Source organism: Labrus bergylta, chromosome 18 (genome assembly GCF_963930695.1).
Source record: "Labrus bergylta chromosome 18, fLabBer1.1, whole genome shotgun sequence".
In the NCBI taxonomy this organism is placed as follows: Eukaryota; Metazoa; Chordata; class Actinopteri; order Labriformes; family Labridae; genus Labrus; species Labrus bergylta.
The window spans coordinates 10,837,793-10,863,113 of record NC_089212.1 but is presented as its reverse complement, the minus strand read 5'-3'; the positions used below and the strand labels follow the sequence as shown (position 1 = coordinate 10,863,113).

The 25,321-nt window shown below is 38.8% G+C and overlaps 1 protein-coding gene across 1 annotated transcript; it reads left to right on the top strand.

Annotated features, from left to right (window-relative positions):
• The first annotated feature begins 1,185 nt into the window (after window positions 1–1,185).
• Window positions 1,186–25,282, top strand: cd109 (CD109 molecule). The gene is made up of 32 exons (XM_029280409.2): window positions 1,186–1,337; window positions 1,459–1,610; window positions 1,695–1,723; window positions 1,876–2,109; window positions 2,233–2,355; window positions 2,464–2,503; window positions 3,268–3,346; window positions 3,436–3,535; window positions 3,659–3,779; window positions 3,870–3,979; window positions 4,062–4,253; window positions 4,531–4,635; window positions 4,765–4,827; window positions 6,243–6,413; window positions 6,507–6,659; window positions 8,013–8,082; window positions 8,277–8,361; window positions 8,501–8,618; window positions 14,628–14,741; window positions 14,858–15,076; window positions 15,304–15,445; window positions 17,369–17,545; window positions 17,654–17,735; window positions 17,842–18,073; window positions 19,749–19,920; window positions 20,155–20,348; window positions 20,549–20,704; window positions 20,836–20,901; window positions 21,646–21,785; window positions 21,908–22,064; window positions 23,498–23,600; window positions 23,802–25,282. The coding sequence occupies exons 1-32, from the start codon at window positions 1,258–1,260 to the stop codon at window positions 23,999–24,001; spliced, it is 4,179 nt and encodes a 1,392-aa protein (XP_029136242.2). The 5' UTR covers window positions 1,186–1,257; the 3' UTR covers window positions 24,002–25,282.
• The last annotated feature ends 39 nt before the right edge of the window (window positions 25,283–25,321 follow it).

Below are 25,321 nucleotides of genomic sequence, written 5' to 3'. Positions count from 1 at the left end.
TCACAAAAACCAGTAGAGTACCCATGTTCCTCCACTGTTTGCTATTATCCTCTTCATGTATGAACTAGTAAATACCTTACACTACTAAACATCAGATTGACATTGAAAGTAAAGAAAGATCATAAAAATACATTTAATTAAAGGAAAAGAAACAAATGCTTTGTAGCAGTGAAACAAGGGGATCCAGATGAGATGCATCATTTACATTTAGATTTTTTGTTATAATCTGGTTTTAGGGGCGATAAATATTCAATCCACATCTTGGTCGAGGTTCTGTTTTGTGTTGAAAGCAGCGCCACTTTAAAGCAGAGGCTTAGCCTGGACTTTACTGCCACCTGTGGGTAAAGAAAAGTAAATGCAGGTTTTTTATTGCAGCTCTGAATATTTTAATTATTGCTTAGAGGTTAAAAATGCTCCCACAATGTCAGCATATCTTCTCTGTGCTGCTATATTAAGGACACACTTCTTTTATGAGCTGTATTTTTTTAGTTGAAAGTGCAAACACTGCAAAACAAACTCATATAATAATATATGAGTATATATATATATATATATATATATATATATATATATATATCAATATACAAAAATTAGTTTTTCAGTTTAAAACTAAAGGGAGGTGGGGAGGTTTAAAGCAAGTATTTTGATAACTGATCATTTCAATTAAATTCTGTGACGTGTTGTCACGAGGAAATAAAGGTCTCACACTTGTTTACAACAAAGCTGAGTTGTTTTCCAAGGAGTGGATATAAAGTTTAAAATGTTTCAGCAAACAATGCAGATTGAAGGAACAGCCTCAGTATTCAGATAAATGCCAACAATTAAACTCTCAGGGGCTTTAGTGTCACTTTAGTGTGACATTCAAGACATATCTTCTTCTCAGCGTGGATACAGTATCAGCTGAACGTCTCTCTCAAGGCTTAGGACGGGACTGGGAATCAAACCCTGAATAGACAGATGAGACGATTCCCCCTCGGCCAAGGCGTAAAGAGTCTGTGTGAACATCCCCCCTCTCTCACTCCTCTTCATCCTTTGTGTGTGACAAAGAATATATGTGTGATAATACCTGTATGCATTCTGGTGTGCTCAGGCAAAGCATGTGAGGTTGGTCTCTTGGGGCGTTGGTGTGTGGACAGGAGGTGGGGTTTTTGAGCTTCTTGGTCAGGTCACTTGTGTTTTTTTTTTACAAAGCAGACCCTGCCAGTTTGACGACCGATTTAAGAGTCGTATGTTGAGAGAAGAAGACACACCAGCAGCATGCGTGGGATCTGGATTGTGGTTTTGAGTTTTGGGGTTTTGTTGTGCGCTGTTCCTGGTTCCACTCAGGATTCATCAAAGTAAGTTACGAAGTCAACCACATTAAGAATGCATTATTTTATGTAATTTATTGAAACACAGTTGTTTTTATTCTAATGATCCAACTTCTTTCACCTATCATTGCCTTCCTCTTTCTACCAGGACACTGTTTTTGATCTCAGGTCCAGAAATGTTGCATGCTGGGATACCGACTCCTCTGGCTGTCACCGTCCATGGTGACTTCTCTGGCAGGGTCGTCGCTGAAGTTACACACAGAAACACCAAAGTAGCCCAAACAGAAGCCTTCCAAGGAGGTGACCCTTTAACTACAGACAAGGTTGATTTGCTTTTTAACTTTTTACATTTTTAGAGAGCTAAAATATCATTCTGTTTTCAAGGTCCGACCAGGATCCTCACACTCCCTCCTGTGAGTATGAATTTCAACCTTCTTGTTTTTGCTTTATCCCCAAATCGATTTTTTGCTTCTTGATAGTATTAGGAAACAATTGAATAACCTCTTTAGCCTGATGTCTCTGCTTTTCCATCACATTTCTAAACATTCTCATACGATATCTTCAGATTTCTGCGACCATAGCCCACGATTCCCGTTTAAACTTGACGGTGAATGGCTACACTGGGGACACTCTCATTTTCACCAACACCACTACCCTCATCTTCAGCCTGAGGAATGTCTCCACCTTCATTCAAACAGATAGACCACGCTACCAACCAGGCGATACTGTCAAAATCAGAATTGTGTGTGTTAAGTTGGATAACCATCCGTACAAAGGCAGAGTGGGGGTCTCTATACAGGTGTGTCTCTTGTCTTCTGTATGAAACAACAAAGCCAGAGGAGTTGAATAGATTTTTTTTGCAGGCTATTGTTGTGGTGGAGATGGTGGGGAAGTTTGACTGATGTTCTTTTGTCACTTGTAGGATCCCAGTGGGATTGTTGCTGAGGAGTGGGAGTCCAAAGAGAATTTGGGGATTGTGTTGCGGGAAGTCAGTTTATCACAAGCGCCTCTTCTTGGACTGTGGGTGATCACAACCACAGTGAATGTAAGAAATAATAATAGAGACTTTTTGACCTATCCATGCTGTTTAAAAAAAACAGATTTCTGAATTGTTTATGAAGAGCAGTTTTCATTTAAATTATATCCCCTACAGGGTGTTACTGACAAGACAGCATTCACTGTGGAGCATTATGGTAATCTATTAGTTTTTTCCTTAACTATTTATAAGCCTTTCAAGCACTTCAGTTTGAACGGTTGGCAGTTTTGGTTGGTCAACTGGCTAGTCTACTTCTTGGATTAAGAATAACTTTCTTATCTACTACGGATGAATAGCCATGAAATCTTGGCATTGACAGTCATAGTCCTCTGGGGATTTACTCCAGCATCCCATTTAGGTTTGCATGTAACCAATCAAATATCCCAAAAATGGCTTGACTCCAAATGTGGTGCAGATTTTTCAAGGTCCCCAGAGGATACATTCTAAATACTGTGATCAAGTAACTGTTCCTGTTGTGCTGCCATCAGGTCAAACTTTATTTGTCCCATGTCTTTTATGTAGCAACGAATATCTGCACACTAATCCTATCAAGCCTCAGCACTATTTTTCATTCAGGAGCTAATGAGCCGATGTTAGCATGCTAACATCTTTAAGTATGATAGGGAACATGGTACAAAAAATCTTATTATCAACAAGTAAGCATCGTCATTGTGAGCACTTAGCATAAAGTTGCTTTTAGCTCAAAGTAAAACACTTTAACACAACTCACTTTAGCAGAGCAGCACTCACTTTAGCATAAAGCTACAATAAATGCCAAATAATGCTACATGTTCAGTTAGCGCTGCTTTTAGGAGCAGTAACAAATAGCTGCTAGCTTGGCTGTTAACTGAAATTCTAATTCAGAGTTATCCATAACTTAATTACTGTCATCCCCATGATTTTACGTGTTCCCTGTTGCAGAGCGTCCTTTTGAAGTTCTACTAAAGACACCATCACATGTCCTTGTAGGAGATAAAATCTCAGGATCAGTTAGAGCACTGTAAGTACATAATATCATGCAAATCATTTGTGTTGCCTGTACACACATTTTAAGCAAAAATTCAGCAGTACTCTATGTTTCCAACCTAGCTTACCAAGTGGACAGCCTGTGCATGGAACGCTAGCTGTGTCACTCTCTTTGGTGTCTGCTATGCACAATGCAGACGCTCCATTCATGAAAACTAAAGAGGTAAAGTTGTCTCTCTGTAGCTTATCTAAAAAGTAAGGATATAATGTGACTCTCTTTAACCAGAATATACACTTAAGTATGATAAACAGCTTTAGGGGCTAAATGTTGACCGTTGTTTTCCAGATATATGGGTCAACACAGTTTTCCTTTAGTAAAGACCTGCTTCAAACCCTTCACACGTCATCAGAAAGCAACAAAAGCAGACATGTACATGTTGTTGCCTGGGTTACAGACAACTTCACAGGTGAGTGTTTTTTTTTGTAACTATGTTGATTCAAGCATTGCATCCATCTTAATTTCATCGTTAAACCAACATGTTGCATCAACCTCAAAGGCTTTAAAGTGAACACAACAGTGGAAATCCACCTAATACAGGACATACTCCAGCTTGCATTCCATGATTATCCAGACACACTTAAGCCATCTTTACTCTTCTCTACATTAGTGAGTACTTTTATTGGAGTATTTAGCATCTATTTTAAACTGTTATTGTCACGAGCTAACTCCCTTCTCTTCTATTCAACAGCTAAAGATCTGTAGATATGACAGAGAACCACTCAGCCCAGAAGACCTAATGTACTCTGCTGTGATTGAAGTCACTCAGAGCACATCCAGTTTTGTCATTGAATCTACGACTCTGACAGCTCCAGTGTCTGAGGATGGGAACGTCTATGTTCAGATTCAATTACAGGATCAAGTAGAGATACTTTTTATTCAGGTAAGGGTTTTGACCGTTGGTCCTTCTGTTTGGCAGTTTCGTTTTATGTAAGATGAGCAGTTTCAGTGGAAAAGTATTACATGGGTGTCTACCAGTAAGGAAATACCACCAGATACTGGGAGTAACATCCAAAAAGCATTACATACAATGCTTAACTTCCCTTAACCAATTGATTATTTATGTTGGTAAATTCATCAATCTTGCAAACATAAATCCTCAATCAGATTTTTAAATTCAGGATTTATATTCATATTGTAGACTTTGTGTTTCTTATCAGGCAAGATACCAGTCCAGTGAGGAGACTCTGAGGATCTACAAAAACCACTCCTCTCCCAGTGACTCGTATATTCAGATCTCACAAATGAAGATCTTACCGGCTCAGGTGACAAGACGGGAATTATATTTCACTGATGCAATTTAGACGCTGAATACTAAAGCATGCATGCACGCCTTTACAATGTGTTTATTTACGCAACTAAAATATAATTCTCCAAACACATCTCACTTTTAGATTGGATTGCCTCTTCAAATAAACGTGGAGAGCACCTTTCAACCAACAAATTTTCACTATGTGGTATGTTCGGTTAAATATTTGAAATCATGTTTTGTATAAATAACAGAACACAAATAATATCAATAAGAGCTTCATTTGGATCAGTAACATACTGCATATTTACAGTTACTGTGTAGATATTTGTTGCTGATGTTTCGCTGTCATTTTCTGTCATTTCGGATGATTCATATTTTATAAATGAAAACAAAGCATGGGAACCAAGTGTGGCAACACCAGATTTTATATTATACAGTGTACTTGAATATCTTTTCTAGGGGGCGCTGGTGGCGCAGTGGTTAGTGCGCGCGCCCTATGTATGGAGGCTGTCGTCTCAAGAGGGCGGCCCAGGTTTGCCTCCCACTTGTGGCCTCCTTCCCACATGTCGTTCCCCACTCTCTCTCCCAGATTTCTGACTTTATCCACTGTCCTATCTCTCCATTAAAGGCACAAAAAGCCCAAAAATAAATCTTTAAAAAAAATAAAAAATTAATATCTTTACTCAATCAATCTTTTTAAATAGAGTTTAATCATAATAAATGTAATCCTAGGACACTCTACAAAAAAGCAGGTGTAGATTATACTCTCTTTTATATCAATCAATGAGACCCGAAATCTACCCACCAAAAACACTTGGGAACAGTGGCATGGAAAACTTCCTTTCAACAAGCAGAAACCTCAGGCAGAACCAGATTCATGGGGAATATTCATCTGTCATGAGCGGTCGGGCTAAGAAAGTGCAATAGATGGAGAGACAGAAATGATACGATACAATTGGATATAATTTAATTGTCCCTTCAGGGAAATTTGTCTTGGACTCAGACTGAAGTGCTGCCAAACATTCAGCTGCTTCCACTACAATAACTACATGAATAAAAAACAATAGAAAAACTCATCCACATATAACCAGAAAGGCACATACCTATGCAAAACAACATACTTGCTTATTACCCATATTGCAAAGAGAGAGACGATTAGAGACAAACAGACAGACAGAGGCATACAAAAAGCGTCAACAACAACCCCCAAGGTTAACACGTAACACCAACCCGTAACAACGTAACAGGTTCATGGTAACAATGACAAAAGGTTATAGTAGAAAGTAGAAATAAGTCTTATATTGGCATTGACACCTATTATAAGGGCATTATAAGTGTGACTTGATAATTATTGTAATTGTCCTAATGTAGGTCTATAAATGGTATGGACTTGAGCTTGTATAGAGCTGTTCTAGTCTTCTGACTACTCAAAGTGCTAATTTAAATTCTGCTTTTTATTTGCTGCCACCAGTGTATCATTAACTCTTTTTGATCCCTACTGTAAATATGCGCAGTGCAGAGTGCTCATTGGCCTCCTTATGATCATTGCCTCTTGAAACAGAACATTCATGATGTTTGTGGTAAAATAATTATACGTCCTTCTCATTGTTGATGTTTTAGGTAAGCTCCAGAGGCCAATTGGTGGCTGCTGGGACAAAGAATTCCCTCGTTTTTTCTCTGACACCAACATTGTCCTGGTACCCTGAGGCTTTTGTCACAATCTACAGCATCCTCTCTGACGGAGAGGTCACCAGTGACACAGCACGTGTGCCCGTCAACCAACACAACCATGTAACCCAATTTGGTGTCTTTTCTATGTCATCGTATTCTCATAGGTGTGTCTTTTCCCTGGACATGCTTTTGACTGTTGGTTACTTTTCAAAGGTCTCTATCAGCTGGAGCAGTGTCAGAGCTCAGCCTGGTGAGCATGTGTCACTCACTGTGATGGCCCTTGAACCAGGGTTCCAGGTTGGAATTGTGGTGATGGGGATGCATGATGACGCTCTGCAAGCTGACCTCAACTTAAAGGAGGAGCAAGTATGACAACCCTTATGACTTACATGAAGTTAAAAAGGCTTTAAAGTTTAGATAGCTGGACAATAGACCAAATTGAACCTGTGACCTTAAGAATGATTCAGATTTGTTTCATCACTTCTTTGTCCATTTCACTGTTTTATCACAAAGAACCAGTATTCCCAGTCCCTGTAATATGTTGCAAATTCTTCTTCGACACATATTTTCCCCGTTTGATACGACACAGACAATCTGTGTGAGACCACTAAACCGGTTCATCTGGGTGTAACTTATCTGTTTGTTTTTTGTCCTGATGACTCGGCTGTTTCTAAGAGCCGGTAACTCTAGTGTGATGAGGTACAGTCCCTGAGGGTTACTGATGGGTTCAAGATGGAGGAAACAAAGCTCCACTACAGCGGGCTTTCTTACATGACCTTTCCTCCTCTGTAAAGCACTGGCGGACTGTATTGTTCACAATGAAATATGCTATTATAGACAGGGAGATTTCCTCGGGCTTCTTAAGATTTGAGGCTGTATTACACCTCACATCACCAAGCAAGACCTGACCTATTTCAAACACTGATGCATGATATTTGTATTCTGTTTTATTCATTTAACTGCCAGAGCATCAACTATTACATGAACACGACATTAAAATCTAGAAAAAAGATTTTAGCATTAATAATGGTAACAACGGCAATCAACACGCAAAATAAAGAATAAGAAGACAATAGGGGCTTTTTGTGACTCAGTGACAGAGTCGGTCGTCTCTCAACTGAAAGGTAGTGGGTTCGATCCCCAGCTCCTGCAGCCAAATGTACGATGTGTTCTTTCGCAAGAAAGACACTTAACCCCAAGTTGCTCAGCGGCTTGTAAATGTGTATGAATGGATTAGTTACTTCTGATGGCCACTTTACATAGCAGCTCTGGCATTAGTGTGTGAGTGGGTAGGTGTGACCTGTGGTGTAAAAGTGTTTTGAGTAGTGAGAGACTAGAAAAGTGCGATACAAGCTCAGGTCAAGCCCTTTTAATATAGATTTAATATTAATCAATATGATATCGACAGTCTCATTTTTTTTAGAAAATAAAAAGACTAACACAATAGCTGTGCTACTTCAAAAAGTGCTTCAAGTGACAAAATAAAAAATGACCCAGTGATCATATGCTCATGTTATGAAAAAATATTATAGTGCAATGATCCCTAACCCAGTTTTACTTGTTAGCAGGTATGTGTCAATCGGTATCTACCTCTATACTCAACAGTGATAGTGAACCTTTCTCATGTTTTTCATCTGAAAACATGTGTAGATTTATTTGAGGTTATACTAAAACAGAAAAAAAATATCTTCATAATCTTCTGTGTCTTTCACACTGCAGGAATGTAATATATGGATGATGACTAATGGCAGACTTGATAAGAAAAATCAGCCCAAAGGACCTCAAAATGGTATGATTATATAGGAATCCTTTAATCCTTGTAGGATTGTCCTCCTAAGCATTTACAGTCCCCCTTGTGGTCAGTTAGTATATTGTTCTGGTCCAACAATTGTGTTTCTATTCGATTACATTTTTATATGTTTAAGGTATTTGTGCAGGTTTAGCTTCATCTGGTCTATCCTGTGTGATTTTGTGGTTAATCAGTTGAACGTACCTTAATGGTGGAGAAGTACTGGAGCCACTGGAGGAATACCAGTGAATCTCTGCTGTGGTTAGACTCGTATGTAAGGTGAGTGCTTCGAGGTTCATAGGAAAGAAAAAAAAAGAATGTGATTTAAAAGTTGTCAAAGATAGTCATTGTTTTCTGCATTGAAAAAATTAAAACAAACCCTGCTGAATATATTGTTTATTTCTGTTGTTGTCATCAGTGATAAAACTTGGACCAGTGGGGAGATAACAGTGCCAGATAGTGTAACTTCTCTGACAGCTGTTGCACTGGTGATGTCAGATAATCTGGGTTTGGGCTTCACTCACATGCCACAAAAGGTAATTTGAAATTTCCCTGTGTGCTACAATTGCTCCCAAATTGTTGGTTTCACAATTTTTTGCATTTATTTGTTTTGTAAGAGCAATGTACTGTCTTAAAGGAAGAATATGCGATTTTTCACTCTTACATTTAGCAGAAATCAAGTATATCCTCCGAAAATAACTGTGAGTCATGACTCTCTACAATGAGTGTGACACGCGAGTCCCGCTGTCTGTGATGCTTTCCGAGTTATATCTACACTTTGTTTACATTGACGGGACGGCCGGCTGGCTCATCACCTCGTGTATAAAAGTTGGAAAGAAAGTACAGATGTAGGGAATAAGACAAAGTGGTGTTCTTAGCAGAGTGTCTTGGGATTCTTTTGCACTGTAACAACCTGCTCACTTTAGCTTTCCATTTATTATTACACAACTATTTACTTGAAGGTCCAATATGTAATATATTTACTAAATTAAATCATAAAATGACATGACTATATCATCACACACTATGGAAACATGTTATGTTGAAGTCTCTGTGAACAACGCAGCAGCCAGTATGTCCTCCTCCTAAGTTTAGATTCCGGTCCGGAATGGTCAGTATTTGTTTGACCAGAAAGGCACCCCCACACGGCTGTTCTGCTCCTCGCCCCTCGGTTTGCAAGGCAAACAGTAAACGAACAGGTTTTGCAGAAATGAAAACGGGCAAGTTAACTGGTTCTGATATGATTCTACCTTGTCCTTAAAAGCCTCCATAACCAGATATTGTGGTAAAACTAGGATAATTATTTGATTTTTTATTTGATGATTTTTTAAACAAAAGCTGTACGAATGAAGAATGGGCTCCAGACTGATGCAGAGCTGGTTAAACAAAGTAGCTTCCAATGTCTTGTCTTTCTTTTCTTTTCTGTCACATAGGAAAGCATTCAACATCAAATTAGCCGGAAATCTTTTTTTTCAGATTGATATGGTTACAATAAGTCCTCCAGAGTCCGTGATTAGAGCTGCACAAACTATCAACAGTCTGTTCTTTATAGCAACATTCTGCCATGGAGGAATGGCACTGCTCTCGAGTACTAGTATTGGCCAATCAGAATCAAGTATTCAACCAAGCTTTTATGATTAGCTTTTACATTTCTCTTTAAACTCCTGCTAGTTGTCACTCTAAGAAACTCAGTCGCTATAACACTATAACTTGAAGCAATTTGCTCGTATAGTTTACAGAAAAAAATGCAGCTTTTTTCAACCATTTTAGAATTCAATTTAACATTTGTTTTGTTGTATTTTGTCACCCATTTTGATTGAAATGTTCCCTTTCCTAGGTCATAATGTCAGGTTGAGAAGCAACTGCACACTAGCATTTGCACAATAGCACAAAACTCAAGTGCAGCTGAGGTTAATGGGAATGTCATGAGATTTTCAGGGATTTGGTCTTAAACCTGAGTAATGTGCACATTCACATTTTTAATCAAGTTGTAACACAATGTAAGAGAAAGGTCAGAGATTAGCTAAAGTTCATTGAATTCATCCCAAAGGGATTGTAATTATTTGTGCTAAATGTCATTACAGTTTTTTTAATAGCTGTTAAGACATTTCATTCAATATTTAAAAAAAAAAATGTCATCCTCATGGTGGTGCTACAGGATAAATCAGGCTGTCACTAAAGTCATGACAGCCGCTGATGATGCAGCAGAAATTTGTGACTGTACAGATGTTTCAGTTTGTCCCAAAAAAGGAAGATCAACTGACAGAGTTAGTGCCTTTTCAGACGCAACTCTAAGTTTTAAGGCTGCTCCGTCATTTTGTGTTTTTAAAGAAGGTGTTCTCACATCCAACTATCACATGAAGTAGGTGTGTAGAACATACAACTGTCACATTGAAAAGAAAAAATCCCACACACTACTCTTGCAGTGCATCACCAATTTATCAGAAAAAGTTACAACGTTTCAGTCCCTCAGAACCTTTGTCAAGTGTGTTCTCAAACAATTTCTCCACCATGATCTTAAGTAGACAATGCTCCACCCACTGTTGTGTGTGCTCAGGTGTGAGACATTTAATCTAATTAGAAGTGTTTCTCAATCACTTGCAGTAACATGTGCAGACTCAATCACCCCAGTATTCACATGTATGAAGGCCAAAACACAAATCAAAATACAACAGCGGTCTTACAGCTTTCTTAAATCATTTTAAAAAGTAAAATTCCTTAGAACTCCTTAGAGCAGTGGTTTCCCAACCTTTTTGGGCTTGTGACCCTACTTTGACTTGTTTTTCCGTCATCTTATAGTTTGTCTACTGTGTTACAAGTAAACATTTACTTTAGACCACATTTAGGCTTTGTCTTGTGTGTTCACTATATTTTAATACACACTACATTTCTGTTGTTGCTGATCAATAAATACAAATATCAGGTGGCCCCATTTGAATGCCATGCGGGACCCAAAGGTTGTTGCCTGCCTTAGAGCACAACATGCCATAGAATCAAGTCATTTAAACCTTTGGGGGATAAAGTTTGTAGAGTAAAAATCCAGCATACTTCCCTTCTGTTGAGAAATTGGTCAATATTACCGCCTCTCTCGGGCAGTGTTGCGTTTTTGATGCCCTGGAACCTGAATGATGAAATGTCATGTTTAAAGTCATTTAAATGTACTGCTACAGAGTAAGCTCACTTAGTCTTTGTTTTAGTGGACGTGACACAACCCATGAGGGGGAGTGAGGCACAAGTGCTTTCCTTTAAAAAAAGATTTAAACAAGCTTTCTGTGAAATTCCTGCAAAGCCTCAAATGTAAGAGTTTATAAGATGAAGCAAAGGTGTTGATAGAAGTTTAAGGTTTAGAAACACACAATAGTAGCTTTTTCCCCTCCATTTTAACTGCCTTGCATATTTGGCTACTTTGTTTCTAATGGTCACATGGATATTTGTTACAGACTGCAAAAACAAAAGCTAAATGTTTCGATGTTGTGGGAGAAAGTTGTATTTGCAAACTTCTTTGTTCTCTAAAGCTATACTTATATCACAGCCTGTGATGCGATCCTTATGATGTGCTCATAAAACAATGGCATGGAAATCCTCAAGGCAACTAAGGACAAGTGCTTGTATGATTCAGTTTACATAACAGCCAGTATAGCCTATGAGCTTTATCCCAAATCCTAGCTGTGAATATACTCTACTGTGCTGCAGAGATATTTTCTCTGGGGATCTCTCTGTGAAAAGAGTAGTGTCGTCCATATTGGTTCCAGATGGGCTCTTTGTAATTTTTGTCACAGGGCTGTTTTGCTGTGGTGTGTTTGAAACTTTTTGTAAACAGTTAAGTAATGTGTGTAGATCTCACTATGGTTTCTGACTGTGGTCTGGAAGTCACTTGTCAACAAATGAAACCTTAGTGATGTGGCGTTATTTTTATTAACAATCTTGAAACTGTCTTGGACCTACCATCACAACTTCACTGAAGACAAACACAAAGCCCTTTTTTTGGTGGTGGGTGGGTGATTATATTCAAATGAATATTGCTGATATATATAAGCCTTGGATGGCAAGAGAAAACAAGAGAAATTATATAAACAGTCTTGCAGATCAGGCAGAAGAAGCAGCAAACAAGGGAGAGCAAGGTAAGGTCTATAAAATTACCAAAATGGTCTGCGGTAGGTACCATAGAGCTATAGATACGCCGATCACTGACAAACAAGGGCAAACTCTTACATCAGGGGCAGAAGTAGAGGCAAGGTGGGCAGAACACTTCAACGAGGTCCTAAACAGACCCCCACCAACAGCAGAAGCAGAGATACAGGAACCTGAGACTGCCCTTGATGTTAACACTACACCACCAGAAGAAAAATAAATTGTTTCAGCCATCAAATCACTCAAAAATGGAAAAGCCCCCAGGCAAGACAACCTGAATGCAGAACTGTTCAAAGTACATCCAGAACTTTCAGCAAAACTGCTCAAACCACTCTTCACATCCATATGGGAGGGGAAGACGACACCAAACGATTGGTCAAAGGGTGTAATCGTAAAGATCCCCAAGAAAGGTTCCCAAAAAAACTGTGACAACTGGCGTGGAATTACCCTTTTGTCAATTCCGAGCAAAATACTTGCAAAAATCATCATACAAAGAATTTCAGATGCAATAGACAAGCAGCTCAGAAGAGAGCAAGCAGGATTTTGGAAAAGGAAGAGGGTGTGCCGACCAGATTTTTACTCTGTGCAAAATCATAGAGCAGTGCACAGAATGGCAAAGACAGCTATATGTCAACTTTGTAGACTTCGAGAAAGCATTTGACAGGATCCACAGGGACAGTTTATGGCACATTCTACGTTTGTATGGGATTCCACAAGAAATCATCCTCATCATAAAGGGTTTTTACACCAACTTCACATGCCAAGTAGGAAACAGCAACCACACTTTTGAAGTCAAGACTGGAGTGAGGCAAGGATGCGTGATGTCAGCATTACTCTTCAATACTGTCATAGACTGGGTGATGCGAAGAACAACCGAACATCAACCTAGAGGCATCAGATGGACACTATTTACAACACTTGAAGACCTAGACTTTGCAGACGACTTGGCACTGGTTTCCCATACCCACCAACATATGCAAGAAAAAACATCCCGTATCAACAGATTTGCACAACAAATAGGACTGAACATAAGCCTGAAGAAAACAGAGGTGATGAACTTAAACACACAAAATCCCCCACCTATACAAATAAATGGAATAAATATACCCACAACAGAAGAGTTTTCATATCTAGGAAGCACTGTTAGATATGATGGAGGAACAGGCAATGACATCAAAAGCCGACTCAGCAAGGCAAGAAACACATTCAGAATGATGAACAATGTGTGGAAGTCCACAAAGTACAGAATCAACACCAAACTCAAGTTGTACCAGAGCTGTGTTCTCTCCACCTTACTATACAGCTCTGAATGCTGGAGGATGACAGAGAAAGACCTTTCCAAGCTCTCGGCATTCCACACAAGAAACCTCAGAAAAATCCTACGTATCTTCTGGCCTAACACCATCTCCAACCAGCAATTACTTGCTCGGACCAACCAAGAAAGTATAGAGACCATCATAAAAAGAAGGCGGTGGAGATGGATTGGACACATCATACGAAAAGAATAGGATTACATTACTAGAACCGCCCTACACTGGACACCTGAAGGCAAACCAAAGAGAGGACGACCCAAAGAAACCTGGCATCGAACAGTGGAGAAAGAACTGAAAGACATGAAGCAGACCTGGAGTTCTATCCAAAAGCTCGCCCAAAACAGACAGGAGTGGAGATCCTTTGTTGCTGCCCTACATGCCAGTAGGCATAAAGGGCAGTAAGTAAATAAGTAATAGAAGCCTTCTCAGTGTCTTCCTGTAGTCACGGTGATGGAAAAGAACGACACTGCTGCATTTTTAAATATCTCATTTCACTTTAAAACACAACTCAGTTGACAAAGTAATATCCAGCTCATGACATCCAACATTTCACTTTTTCACTGTTACTTTGAGGTGTTTTCATTTAGTTTTTGATCCGTAATGAGTTTATTTTTCACTGTGGTTAAGTAAAGGTCATAACTTTCAATCTAACAGAAGGTTGTTACTTAATTTCAAAATAAAAGCAGGGATAAATTCAAACTCAAAGTAACGTACTCTCAGCTTAAGACAGTACCAAAATTCAAAATAAAAGCAGAATGATTATCATTTTTATATGCTAAATAATGCAATTTAAAACATGCAATTAAAAATTTAATTAATCTTGATTAACTATTGAAATGTAGCGATAATCACCATTTAAAATTTGCATAATTTGACAGCCCCAGTTTTATTTTATTGTATGATCAATAACATATACACCTGCTTGTAAATTTCCCCATTCTGGGACAAATAAAGGATTCCTCATACTGCGTAGCTTTTTCTATAGCGTACAGTTACAACATCACAGTCATTTCACAAGAGATACAAATTTAGACAATTCTGTCACATCAGTTACCTCACCTGATATGATTTTTTTTTTTTTTTTTGCTCTTTCATTCACAGTTGATTGTGTCCAAAGATTTTTCCTTGTCACTGGATGTCCCGTCACACCTCATCAGAGGGGAGGAGATTGTGCTGGAGGTGAAAATAATCAACCATTTAGAGCACGACTTAGAGGTATGAAAGACAAAATAAATACACTTACAGATTGTTATTAAAAACCAGTGTCACTGCCATTCATGACATTCAGGATGTGTTACATTCAAGCTTTGTTTCCATGTTTCCCTCCACAGGTTATCCTGCTTCTAGCACAGAGTGAGGCCTTTCAGTTTGTTTTGGCAGAGAGAGGAGATGTCTCCACTCTTAATGTGAAAAAACTCACCTTAGGGAGTCATGTATCTGCTGTAGCACTGTTCCCAATAAGGCCTGTGGCTCTGGGTGAGATGGAAATATCTGTGGATGCCATATCTGCGGATGCCTCTGACAGTCTTGTTTGGAGAGTGCTTGTGAAGGTGTGGTTTAATGGAAACACTTGATACAATCTATAAATGTAGTGTGTGTAGTCTAACTTAGTTAAGTTGAGGGTAGTGGGGCTGTGGCAAAGAAGTTGCAGGCCCACTTCCGTTTGTTTCCTTGTCTCCAGTGTACTTAGACTTAGGGATGCAGTATGAAATGCAACTTTCTACGTGGCATATGTTTAATCCTATGATAACAGTGTATTATTCCCATGTTCCCAAAGCCTGAGGGAGTTGAACAGTCCTATTCAGAGAGTCTTTTCCTGGAGCTGGCACCAGTGAAACACAACAACTCCAGACCCGTCTCCTTCTCCTTTCCACCAGATGTGGTTCCAGGCAGCCAGCGGGCCCATGTGGCACTGGTTGGTACGTCGACCGCTCGTCCTCCCTTCTTTACCATTGGCTGTTTCTTCCAAATGCTCGTCATGTTTACCTTTAGTCAGTTGGGCATGTATAATGAGGACTCACATTTTCCTTCCTGCCTATATAACGAGCTGCAGTATATGCTCATCAAACCCAGTGCTGTCCTAAAAGCATTTAGGTAGTGAATGTTTTAAAATGGAAACAATGGACATCAAACAGGAATGTTTATGGCGGGCAGATTCTGAACAGCTGTCGGGCTGTTGGGCTTTGCTCCATTTAGGTGGAGGGATGTTTGGCATTTGTCATGGTAGAAGAGAGAGCCTCAGCTTTTTCCTTAGTTGGATCCAAATTTGTGGTTTTGTATATGTGTGATAGTGACCTTTTAAACACATTACACAAATATACAGGGTTTTTTCGCTACTCTTGTTTTCTGCTTCTGGGGGTGTTTTATAGTCTCCTCGCTTTACTTCCATATCTTGTTAACTTTAACATCAGTAAAGAACAACCTTAACTGTACCAACCACATAACAACTCCAAATGCCCAGGTGTTCATGCATTCAATGATTTTCTCATATTGTATGACAGTATTGGCTCAAGTTTGCCCTCTACAATCAGAAACCTTTCTTCATTACACAACCAGGTCCAAACAAATAATGCACAAATAATGCACTGTAAAATGCAACCTACTTAGTTTATGCATTTATGTTTTCTCAATCTAGTTTTTTTTTTTTTTTTAACATTAAAAGAATACACAAACACAAAGACACAAACATATTACCTACACATCACAAGCCATTAACATACAACAATCAAAAACCAAGCATGACCTGAGTGCATTCCAACTTTCACAGTCATTCGTTGTTCCCTGTCTGTTTGCGATAATGCCCTCTAACCTAAAAGTGTGTTTCAAAAAAGAGAGAGAAAATTGTCTGGTCCCTGAACCTCTTTCCAGATATGTTGAAATACAGGACAGACACAGTAACAAGAAACTGTAACGCACAAAGTCCTAGATTTACACTTGAACAAATCAGCTGTCTCCATCAAAGTCTGGAAACTCTGGAACACATTACCACCTGACATAAACTTAATTTCATTATGAGGTATGATGTTAAATTGCATCGTTCCTATTCAATAAATACATTCAAATTACCGTAACTCAATCCCTGCTATGACTTGTGGGGCATAAAGAAGCATTTTATGAGTGGTTCTCAAATGGTGGGTCGGGACCCAAAAGTGGGTCGCAGAGCCATTTTCAGTGGGTCTCGAATGTGTTCCTGGAAGAAAAATGCTATCAAAGAGAATATACAGAGCTTTTTTTAACAAGTTTGTTTCATTCAGTTTCTTTGTTCTATCACTCGTTGTACCTTCTGAGGTCCAAACTGCACAATTTTTCTTTAAATAAATCTGATAGATTAAAAAATATAAGGAATTTGGGTCGTATTTTTTCATGAAGGAGTAGTTGGTGGGTCCTGAGGCTAGACCAGCTGTGAAACATTGATCTAGAGTACACCGGGATTTTTCACAATGTGTATCACTCCGCCGAAGCCAGGTGTCGCGATACAGTAAGTTAACATTACAGCAGACAGCAGAGTTTGTCCTGATTAATCTAGCTGGTACCTCTGAATCACTAAAAACAGACTCTTTTTTTTAACTCGCTGCATGATGAAGTAAAACATATAAACAATATATAAAACTAAGTAGCCTGCAGCCCTGTGCCTTCAACCAATCACAGCAGTGCTGATATTCAGTACAACATAACATAATAATTCAAGAGTAGCATTCAATGGTACTGTAAATGTTGAAAATACTATCGTGATTGACAGAACAGACACTCTCTGTCCCCCTTAGGCCTATTCAGTCTTTAACCTTACAGGTAAATATTTTGTGCAACAGTTAAATCCTTCCCCTCTTTATCGTGTTGCACAGGTGAACTCCTGGCCTTGTCCATCAGCAACCTCAATTTGCTGGTCCAGCTGCCTCTTGGTTGTGGGGAGCAGAACATGATCCACTTTGCTCCCAGTATTTATGTTCTCCAGTATCTGGACAAGTCCAACCACGACGACAAGGAGATCAGGAGCAGGGCTCTGGGCTACATGAATGAGGGTGAGCAGCCTTTAAAAAAAAATATCACTGACATACAGTAAATATAGGGTTAGGTTGCAAATGTTATGGTAATATAGCGTCTTTTGAGTGACATGTTTTCTGCTGAAGGATACAAGAGACAACTGTCCTACCAGCGAGATGATGGCTCGTTCAGTGCGTTTACATCCAGCACTGACTCTGGCAGCATATGGTAGGTCACCAATGTAATGGTAATGGTACAGTATTCCACCCAATCATGCTCCCAGATTAGCTCAAAAATAATTGTCCTCTTATGCTTCGTCTTTCTGTGGTCCCAGGTTGACAGCCTTTGTTCTGAAGTGCTTTCTCCAGGCCCAGCCCTACATGCAGGTAGACCAGAGTGTCCTGAGCAGGGCCAGGACCTGGCTCTTGAAACACCAGGGGCCCCAGGGAGAGTTCAACGAAGTGGGCAGGTTGATCCACACAGAGATGCAGGGAGGACTGGACGGTGGTTCAGTGGCACTCACAGCCTATGTACTCATCGCACTGTTGGAGGACGAGACATATGCTGTGAGTTCAGAGAATTTGTGTATTTGAGTAAAAAATAGTTTCAGTATGACATTTTGCAGGATTATTAAATATGGAAATTACTCATATTTAGTGTATTTATCATCATATGTAGCCAGCCATTCCAATAACCAAAGGATACCTCCATCCTTATCTACATAAAAAAGGCCCAACCCATGTCTTTAATCACACTGTCAAATATGATGAGGTCATCATACTTTATTTTATAAACAGAGAAGTTGTTTATAAAAACGGGCCTACTGAAATGCACGGGAAAAAAATCCATCAACATAAATATTAACAATTTTTAAAGCAACAAAATATGTGAAATGGTAAAAAATAAAAATATAAACAATTGTATTTATTCAAAACAACTCCTCACTTCCTCAGATGTCCCAGAGTATTGGGCAAACCCTGGACCTCATTTTGACAATCTCAAACTCACGGTCTAAAGCGCAAAAACAAGCATTCCAAAAACATCAGCGATGATCAGTGCCTTTCCAGGTGAAGAGTATTTAATAAATAATACCATTAAATACAATATAATCGTATTTCATGAAGTATAACATAAAGTAAAAATAAAGTGAAAAAGAAAAAAAGTTTGGCTGCATTTATTCTCTATTCTATGGATATGTAGTGGATGAGATACAGCATGCATAAAAAATGTCAGTGGGCTCAACTGTCGGTAGTCATAGTTATTTCTAAGAATTATAATAAATCCAAGTCTTTGTTGAATAAGAGTGTGAGTGTCAGGGGCATTGAAAACATATGAACTGGACCCAAATGCAGAGCAAACAAAAATAATTTATTTTAACAAAAAAAGGCAAAAACAAAAACTTACTTTGTTCAAACTAAAAAAGGGAAAACAAAAAGCCACAAGGGAACACACAGGAACAACTAACATCCAACATATAACACAGACAACCGACAACGAACTGACACAGAGGAGAAGAAACACAAAGACTAAATAGACTAAATCAGACACAGGTGAGACTAACAAGACACAGGTGAGGACAATCAAGGCAATTAAACTGGAGGGAAACACACAGAGGCAGGAATATGATACAAGAAACACTAAAGACACCTACAAAACTAAATCATGAAACACTAAAGACACACAGAACTCAAGAATGAACAAAACACACTAGAACATAAAGAAACACTAAACACTGAAATACAAAACTAAATAAGACCAAATCATGACATGACCCTCCCCTCAAGGGACGGATCCCAGACGTCCCAAAAAACAAAATCTCAAAAAACACAAAGCAGGGTGGGTGGAGGTGGAGGAGGGACTCCAGACCGTCAGGCGGACGGCCTACAGGCAGGGCACATAACCCAGAAAGTTCAGGTGGACGGCCAGGAGGCCAACCAAACACTGAGAGTCAAGAATGAAACAAAACACACTAGAACATCAAGAAACACTAAACACTGAAATACAAAACTAAATAAGACCAAATCATGACAGTGAGTGCGTGTGCTTCTCGTGTATTAGACAGAATGAAGCTGGAGTGTTTGTGTGGCTCGAGTGGAAATCTACTTAAATCTACTAAAACATCAACAACCAATAATGACAGCAACACTGTGTATTACTGGTCATTAATGAATTGAAGTGTTTTCTGTTGAGTATTTTAGAAAAAATAAGTCTGTTGACTATAATAATGTATTCTGTGTGAAGGCCATGTACCCAGAGAATGTGTCCCTGGCCAGTACGTACCTGGAGGACAAGGTGTCCAGTGGAGTGGTCAGTAACTACAGTCTGTGTCTGGTGGCCTACGCTTTAACTCTGGCTAACAGTCCTGTAGCGGTGGCTGCCCTGACTGAGCTCAGCAGGAGAGCTGACTACAAAGGTCAGATCAAAATAATGTTTTCCATATAGATAGATATCATGGCTTTGAGTTTGCAGATACATTATATTACACTACTGATAATCAAATAACTTAAGTAGCTGTTCTATCATACCCACAATCTGTCATGTGTCAATTCCCTTTACTCATCATTATTTCACAGATTTGAAAAATCTGATGAAGCAGCGCATGTTCAAGTTTATGTTGACCGATGATCACCGTTACTTTGTTGTAAAGCTGGAGTCATGATGTGGCGATCCCAAGCGGACCTGGAATCACATGGTGACTGGCAGCCGAGCTCAGCGCAGATCGAGATGGCCTCCTATGTCCTGCTGGCTCTTTTTAGACGCGGCAGCTTCGTGGAGGGTATCCCTCTCATGAAATTCTTAAGCAAGCAGAGAAACTATCTGGGAGGCTACGGAACAACACAGGTAACGCAACCTATTTCCTTATGCAGCAGGAATAGAAAAAAGAAAAGATGAACATTTTTTGATTGTAAGGGATTGTGGGAACTGTTTAAGTCCTCTGTTTTTACTTCATTGCAACAATTCTGCCCAATTGTGCTCCAAATGTTAGGAAGGTGATCCAGATTCAAGCGTTTTGACCTGTTGCCCTTTTCTCTCTCTGTCAGGACACAGTAGTTGCCCTCCAGGCTCTGGCTTATTACGCTGCCTTAAGTGGTGCCCACTCCATTGATCTCAGGATAAATATATCCACCTCAACATCTTCAGCTGTGTCACTATTTAGCATCAACTCCTCCAACTATCGGACATATCAGAGCCGGGAGGTAATCGATAAGTGGAATCTGGTGCTTTTTTTTTCACGATTCAGTATGTTGAATATTTTATAACATGCTGCATAAAATATCAAACATATGTGACTTTCTTTCTTTGTTGTTGTTCATGTTATGTTTCTTAGATTAATGCAGACAAAGATACAAGCCTGAATATATACATGGAAGGAAGAGGATTTGCAGTGTTTCAGGTACACTTTTCCTCCCTCTGCGCTGCACAGTAAATTCATTATATAACATTTATACACTCGAAACAAAAGATCTGATTTCAATTTACTGCTGTTGTATGAATCCTGCAAATCCTATATGAGGAATGCACAATTTAAACACCACAACTTCAAACTACCCCTTACAATGCAGGAAGGTTTTGGTGCCTCCAGCATATTCAGTTGAACATAAAGAATAGTTTAACTGGAGCATGACCAGAATAAATTGAAAGCAGCAGCTGTGCAATATCGTTTCCCTCAGCACAATGTACTGCATTGAAAATTGCTAAAGCAAAACAGATCAATGCAAATGTATTGACTGCCATCAATTAACATCTGGATCTAATACTTCAGCTTGAAGATCAGTCGTCACTCTGTGGCATGAGGATATCAGTCAGCAGAGGACTGTTGTGAAAGGTTAATGTTTTAAAAATGTTCAATATTGCAACATGTTGTCCTTTGTTCGAGCGCCATATTCTGTTTTTTAACATCCACCATTTGCTGCTTTTATGCTGAAAAACGTTAACACAGAGAGATTCTAGCTTTCTTTCAGTAAAGGACGGAAACAGAATCTGTTCCTTTGTGACCTTGAGGCCTTTGCATTAAATCACACACATTACAGACTCATATTATATCTGGCTGTGCTATCAGGCAGCGCTGTAAACTTTTAACTCTTCACCTCTAAATCAGAGTTTATAAATGTTTAAACCCCTCTATGAATCATTCCAGCTGAATGTCTTTTACAACATGGAGAGTGAAGCATTTTCACAGACCCTCCAGCACACTCTCGACGAGGAGGCTTTCTTATTAGACGTGAATGTTAGTGAGGAAAAAGACCGCGCTCACATGCAGTTGTCTATATGCACAAGGCAAGTACTACAAAAAAAAGTGTTGACCAATATGGCAAGTTAATCTCATTTTATGAAAGCATGTATTCTATGGAACAAGGGATTGAAATAACAACATGGTTGTCTGGTTCGGTCCTTTGTAGATTGAAGGACAATCAGGTGATATCTCAAACAGGCATGCTTATAATGGATGTGGGCATGCTCAGTGGGTTCACCCTGTCACCTGGAGCTGCTGCCTCAACAGATATTATCAGAAAAGTGGAGACACTGCCTGACAGAGTTATCCTCTATCTAGATTCTGTAAGTATTTTTTTTATTTTTACAGTTTCATTGTCAGAAGTCAAGATGGGCCTCTATGATACCCACAATGTTTCCAACAACGATAAATTAAAGGTCACATATTATGTAAAATACACTTTACCATGGTTTTCTAACACTAATATGTGTCCCTTGCCTGTCTACAAACCCTCAAATATGAGAAAGGTCCATCCACCTCTCCGTCTTTTGCCTGTTCCACTTTTCAGAAAAGGTGTGCTCAAACAAGCCGTTAGGAGATTTTCCCTTCATGACATCACAGAGAACATGAATCCCTCCCCTAAGTGGGTGACCATCCCACGACTAGGTGTTCGTTCTGCACTCTGTGTCTGTCTTCTCACCTAAGCGATTGGGCATGATAATAGACTGTAAATATTAATGGAGGAAACCTGAGTGACGTCAGCCATCATGCCTGTAAATATGTTAATTTATGCTGTAAAAACAGCATTTTGCACTTAAAGCTCTAGACACAGGTTCACAAATTGCTATCTTATACACAGTTAAACTGTTGTTGTTGTTGTTGTTGATTTACATTAAGCAGTTTATTCTTGGCTCGCTCTCCCCTGAGACAGATGTACTAACCTAACCCACTGAAGTTCTGCTTCAGCTGTATTTCTAAGAGGAATCAGGTTTCTGTTGTTTTACATCCAGAAATGTATAGTAGCCCCACACACCATAAAGGGCTACATACTTGCTGCTATTCTGTTGAAGTAGCCTACTTGCAGCTTTAACTAAGAAAGACAATAGAGGGTGGACACAGACTTTTTTGGTTAGGCTGCCAAATATGTTTTAATTGCATTTCTTACTGACTTTTTTCCCGCCACTCGCTAAATTGTGTTTTGTTTTTTACAAAATTACATTTATTATGCTTTTCAAGAGGATACATTACAACAGGTACACACATTTACATTTTTTAATTGCTGCTTAAGAAACACCTCTTTGCATTGGCTTTTAATAAAGTTCAGCTTGACATTTGGACACTTTATTACGATCCTATTTAATTTAGTTTTAATTATGTGCTTTATGTTTTGTTTCTTTATCGCTCTTTTTTTTCTTATTCATCCTTTTTATATTGTTTTTTTAACCTGTAGCTGTTTGGTCAACAGAGGTTGTTTCAAATATGATATTGAAATACACTTTGACTGGAATTGATACAAAGTTTACACATATACACAGACACATCCAAGACACTAAATTAAACTGAACCAAAAACATAAAAAGAAAGGATAAAAAAAGACAGAAGGCGGGGAAAGGAAAATACCTCTCATTCTTATGTAGCAGTAAGGAATAGTGATTTATAAATGATTTTATATTCTTAAATGTTTATTTATCCTGAATGACATTTGATAAATTGTCTCCATATAAATAAATGGTGTTTTAGCACATGTTGTTATTCACTCTTTTGGTCCTCGTTACAGCTTACCAAGTTGGAGGTATGCGTCACACTTCCAATCATTAGAAAATACAAAGTGGCCCGTGTACAGGATTCTGTGGTGCAGGTTTACGACTACTATGAGCCAAGTAAGTTCAGTTTAAGACAGTCTTTATGATTAGACTGAAATATTAGTGAATATGTCATTGTGAATTACTAAATTGATGTCAAGTGTTTGGGGGGAATGCTGTTCTGCCCTGATGCTTTTCAAATCTGAAAATAAAAGGTCCCTGAACATTTTGGCCAGTATGATATTTGTATAATCTGACTTTTTTCCCCCTCTCTCACAGAGAGAAAAGCAACAAGGATGTACAACTCAAATGCTCTGCACGACATGAACTCCTGCTTCTTCTGTGGTGAGGACTGTGATCTCTGTAGGCCAGAAATGATCATAGTGTCGTCCCCGCTGTCATCACACTCAGGAAAGAGGTCCACCTACAGCTTGATTTGGATTCATTTGTTTCTTGGAGTCAATGCTTTTTTCATGTAGTCTATTTATAACATAGAAAAAGGATATTTAGACATAGTAAATAAACTCAGAGTGACATAATCTCAGCATGCATACAAGTTGATATACACTGGTTGTAATGTAAAATGTTTCTTTTTTTACAAAACCTTTTTTACGACAAATGATTGTAATATTTAGAGGGCTTTTTTTCATGCTGCTCTTTTGGTAAATGCTCATGTCATCCACTGTTTATGATGATTTTTTGTTTTGTTTTGTTTTTGGATAGAATGTAAGTGAGAAATTACTTTTCAAATCTCAATATCATATTAATATGTTTTGTACATACATTTTGGTGTGATATACTAGAAAACAAATAAAACAGTTTTATGATTCTGAAACCTGGTATTCTCTATCTGAGTCTACGTGCTGACTGGAATAGAGTTGGATGAAGAACTCATGTGCAGTCGGCAGAAGAACAAATGAAATCGATTTCTCTGTTCCACATGCGTCCTCTTGACGCCAACTTGGCCAAAACAGCAGACATGCTAAGCTGCCTGAAGCAATATAAAGGCTAAAATAATATTTATTCTACAGCTCTTTTGTACTTCCCAATATATTTTTTTTCATTATGTTGATTCATAACAGTCCTGCAAAAGTCAACCAGACCTCACTGAGTTACGGTGTCAATATGTGGCACCGTGCCTTTCTTACCTCCTCTGCAACAAAGCTGTCAGCCAGAGGAATTCACACTGACCTGTAGTTGTGTGCAGAGGGAGCACACATGTCCTCACTGGAGAGTAATCAGGTTTGACATTGCTGGCATATCATGAAATATGGATGTTGTTTTAAGATTTCAGCCTACTGTGTTCGGTTCATGGCATGTCACATAATATTCAATGTTTTTCTTGTAACACCCAAATGCACCTGAGATGAAAGAGTAACACATGGAAGGCTGTGAATGGTTTACCAACATTAAATATAACTGTTGATCTGTTTCAGCTTTCCTGTTGAGTCAAGTGATTCATTTTACAAACAGATCACCACTAATGCCATGAGTTTTATTCTATAGACGCAGCCCTCTTTAGACCTTTGCCCTGCTTGGAGGACATCAGCCTATAACTACCCATGCATGCCTTTTTTCCCGACAATGTGCTGTTGTGATGTTTTTGTATTTTAATGACATCGCATGTCTGGTTTTTTTTATTGTGTAAGATGTTTTAGAAGGCACGCTGGGTAAAAACATTTTCCTCGAGGGGCAATAAAGCTTTTTCCTCATAAGCCAAAGCAGACATGGAATGAAGTTAAGATTATGAGTTACATAAAAAGTAAATACTCGAGACAAGTCTTTGGCTTCATTTGACC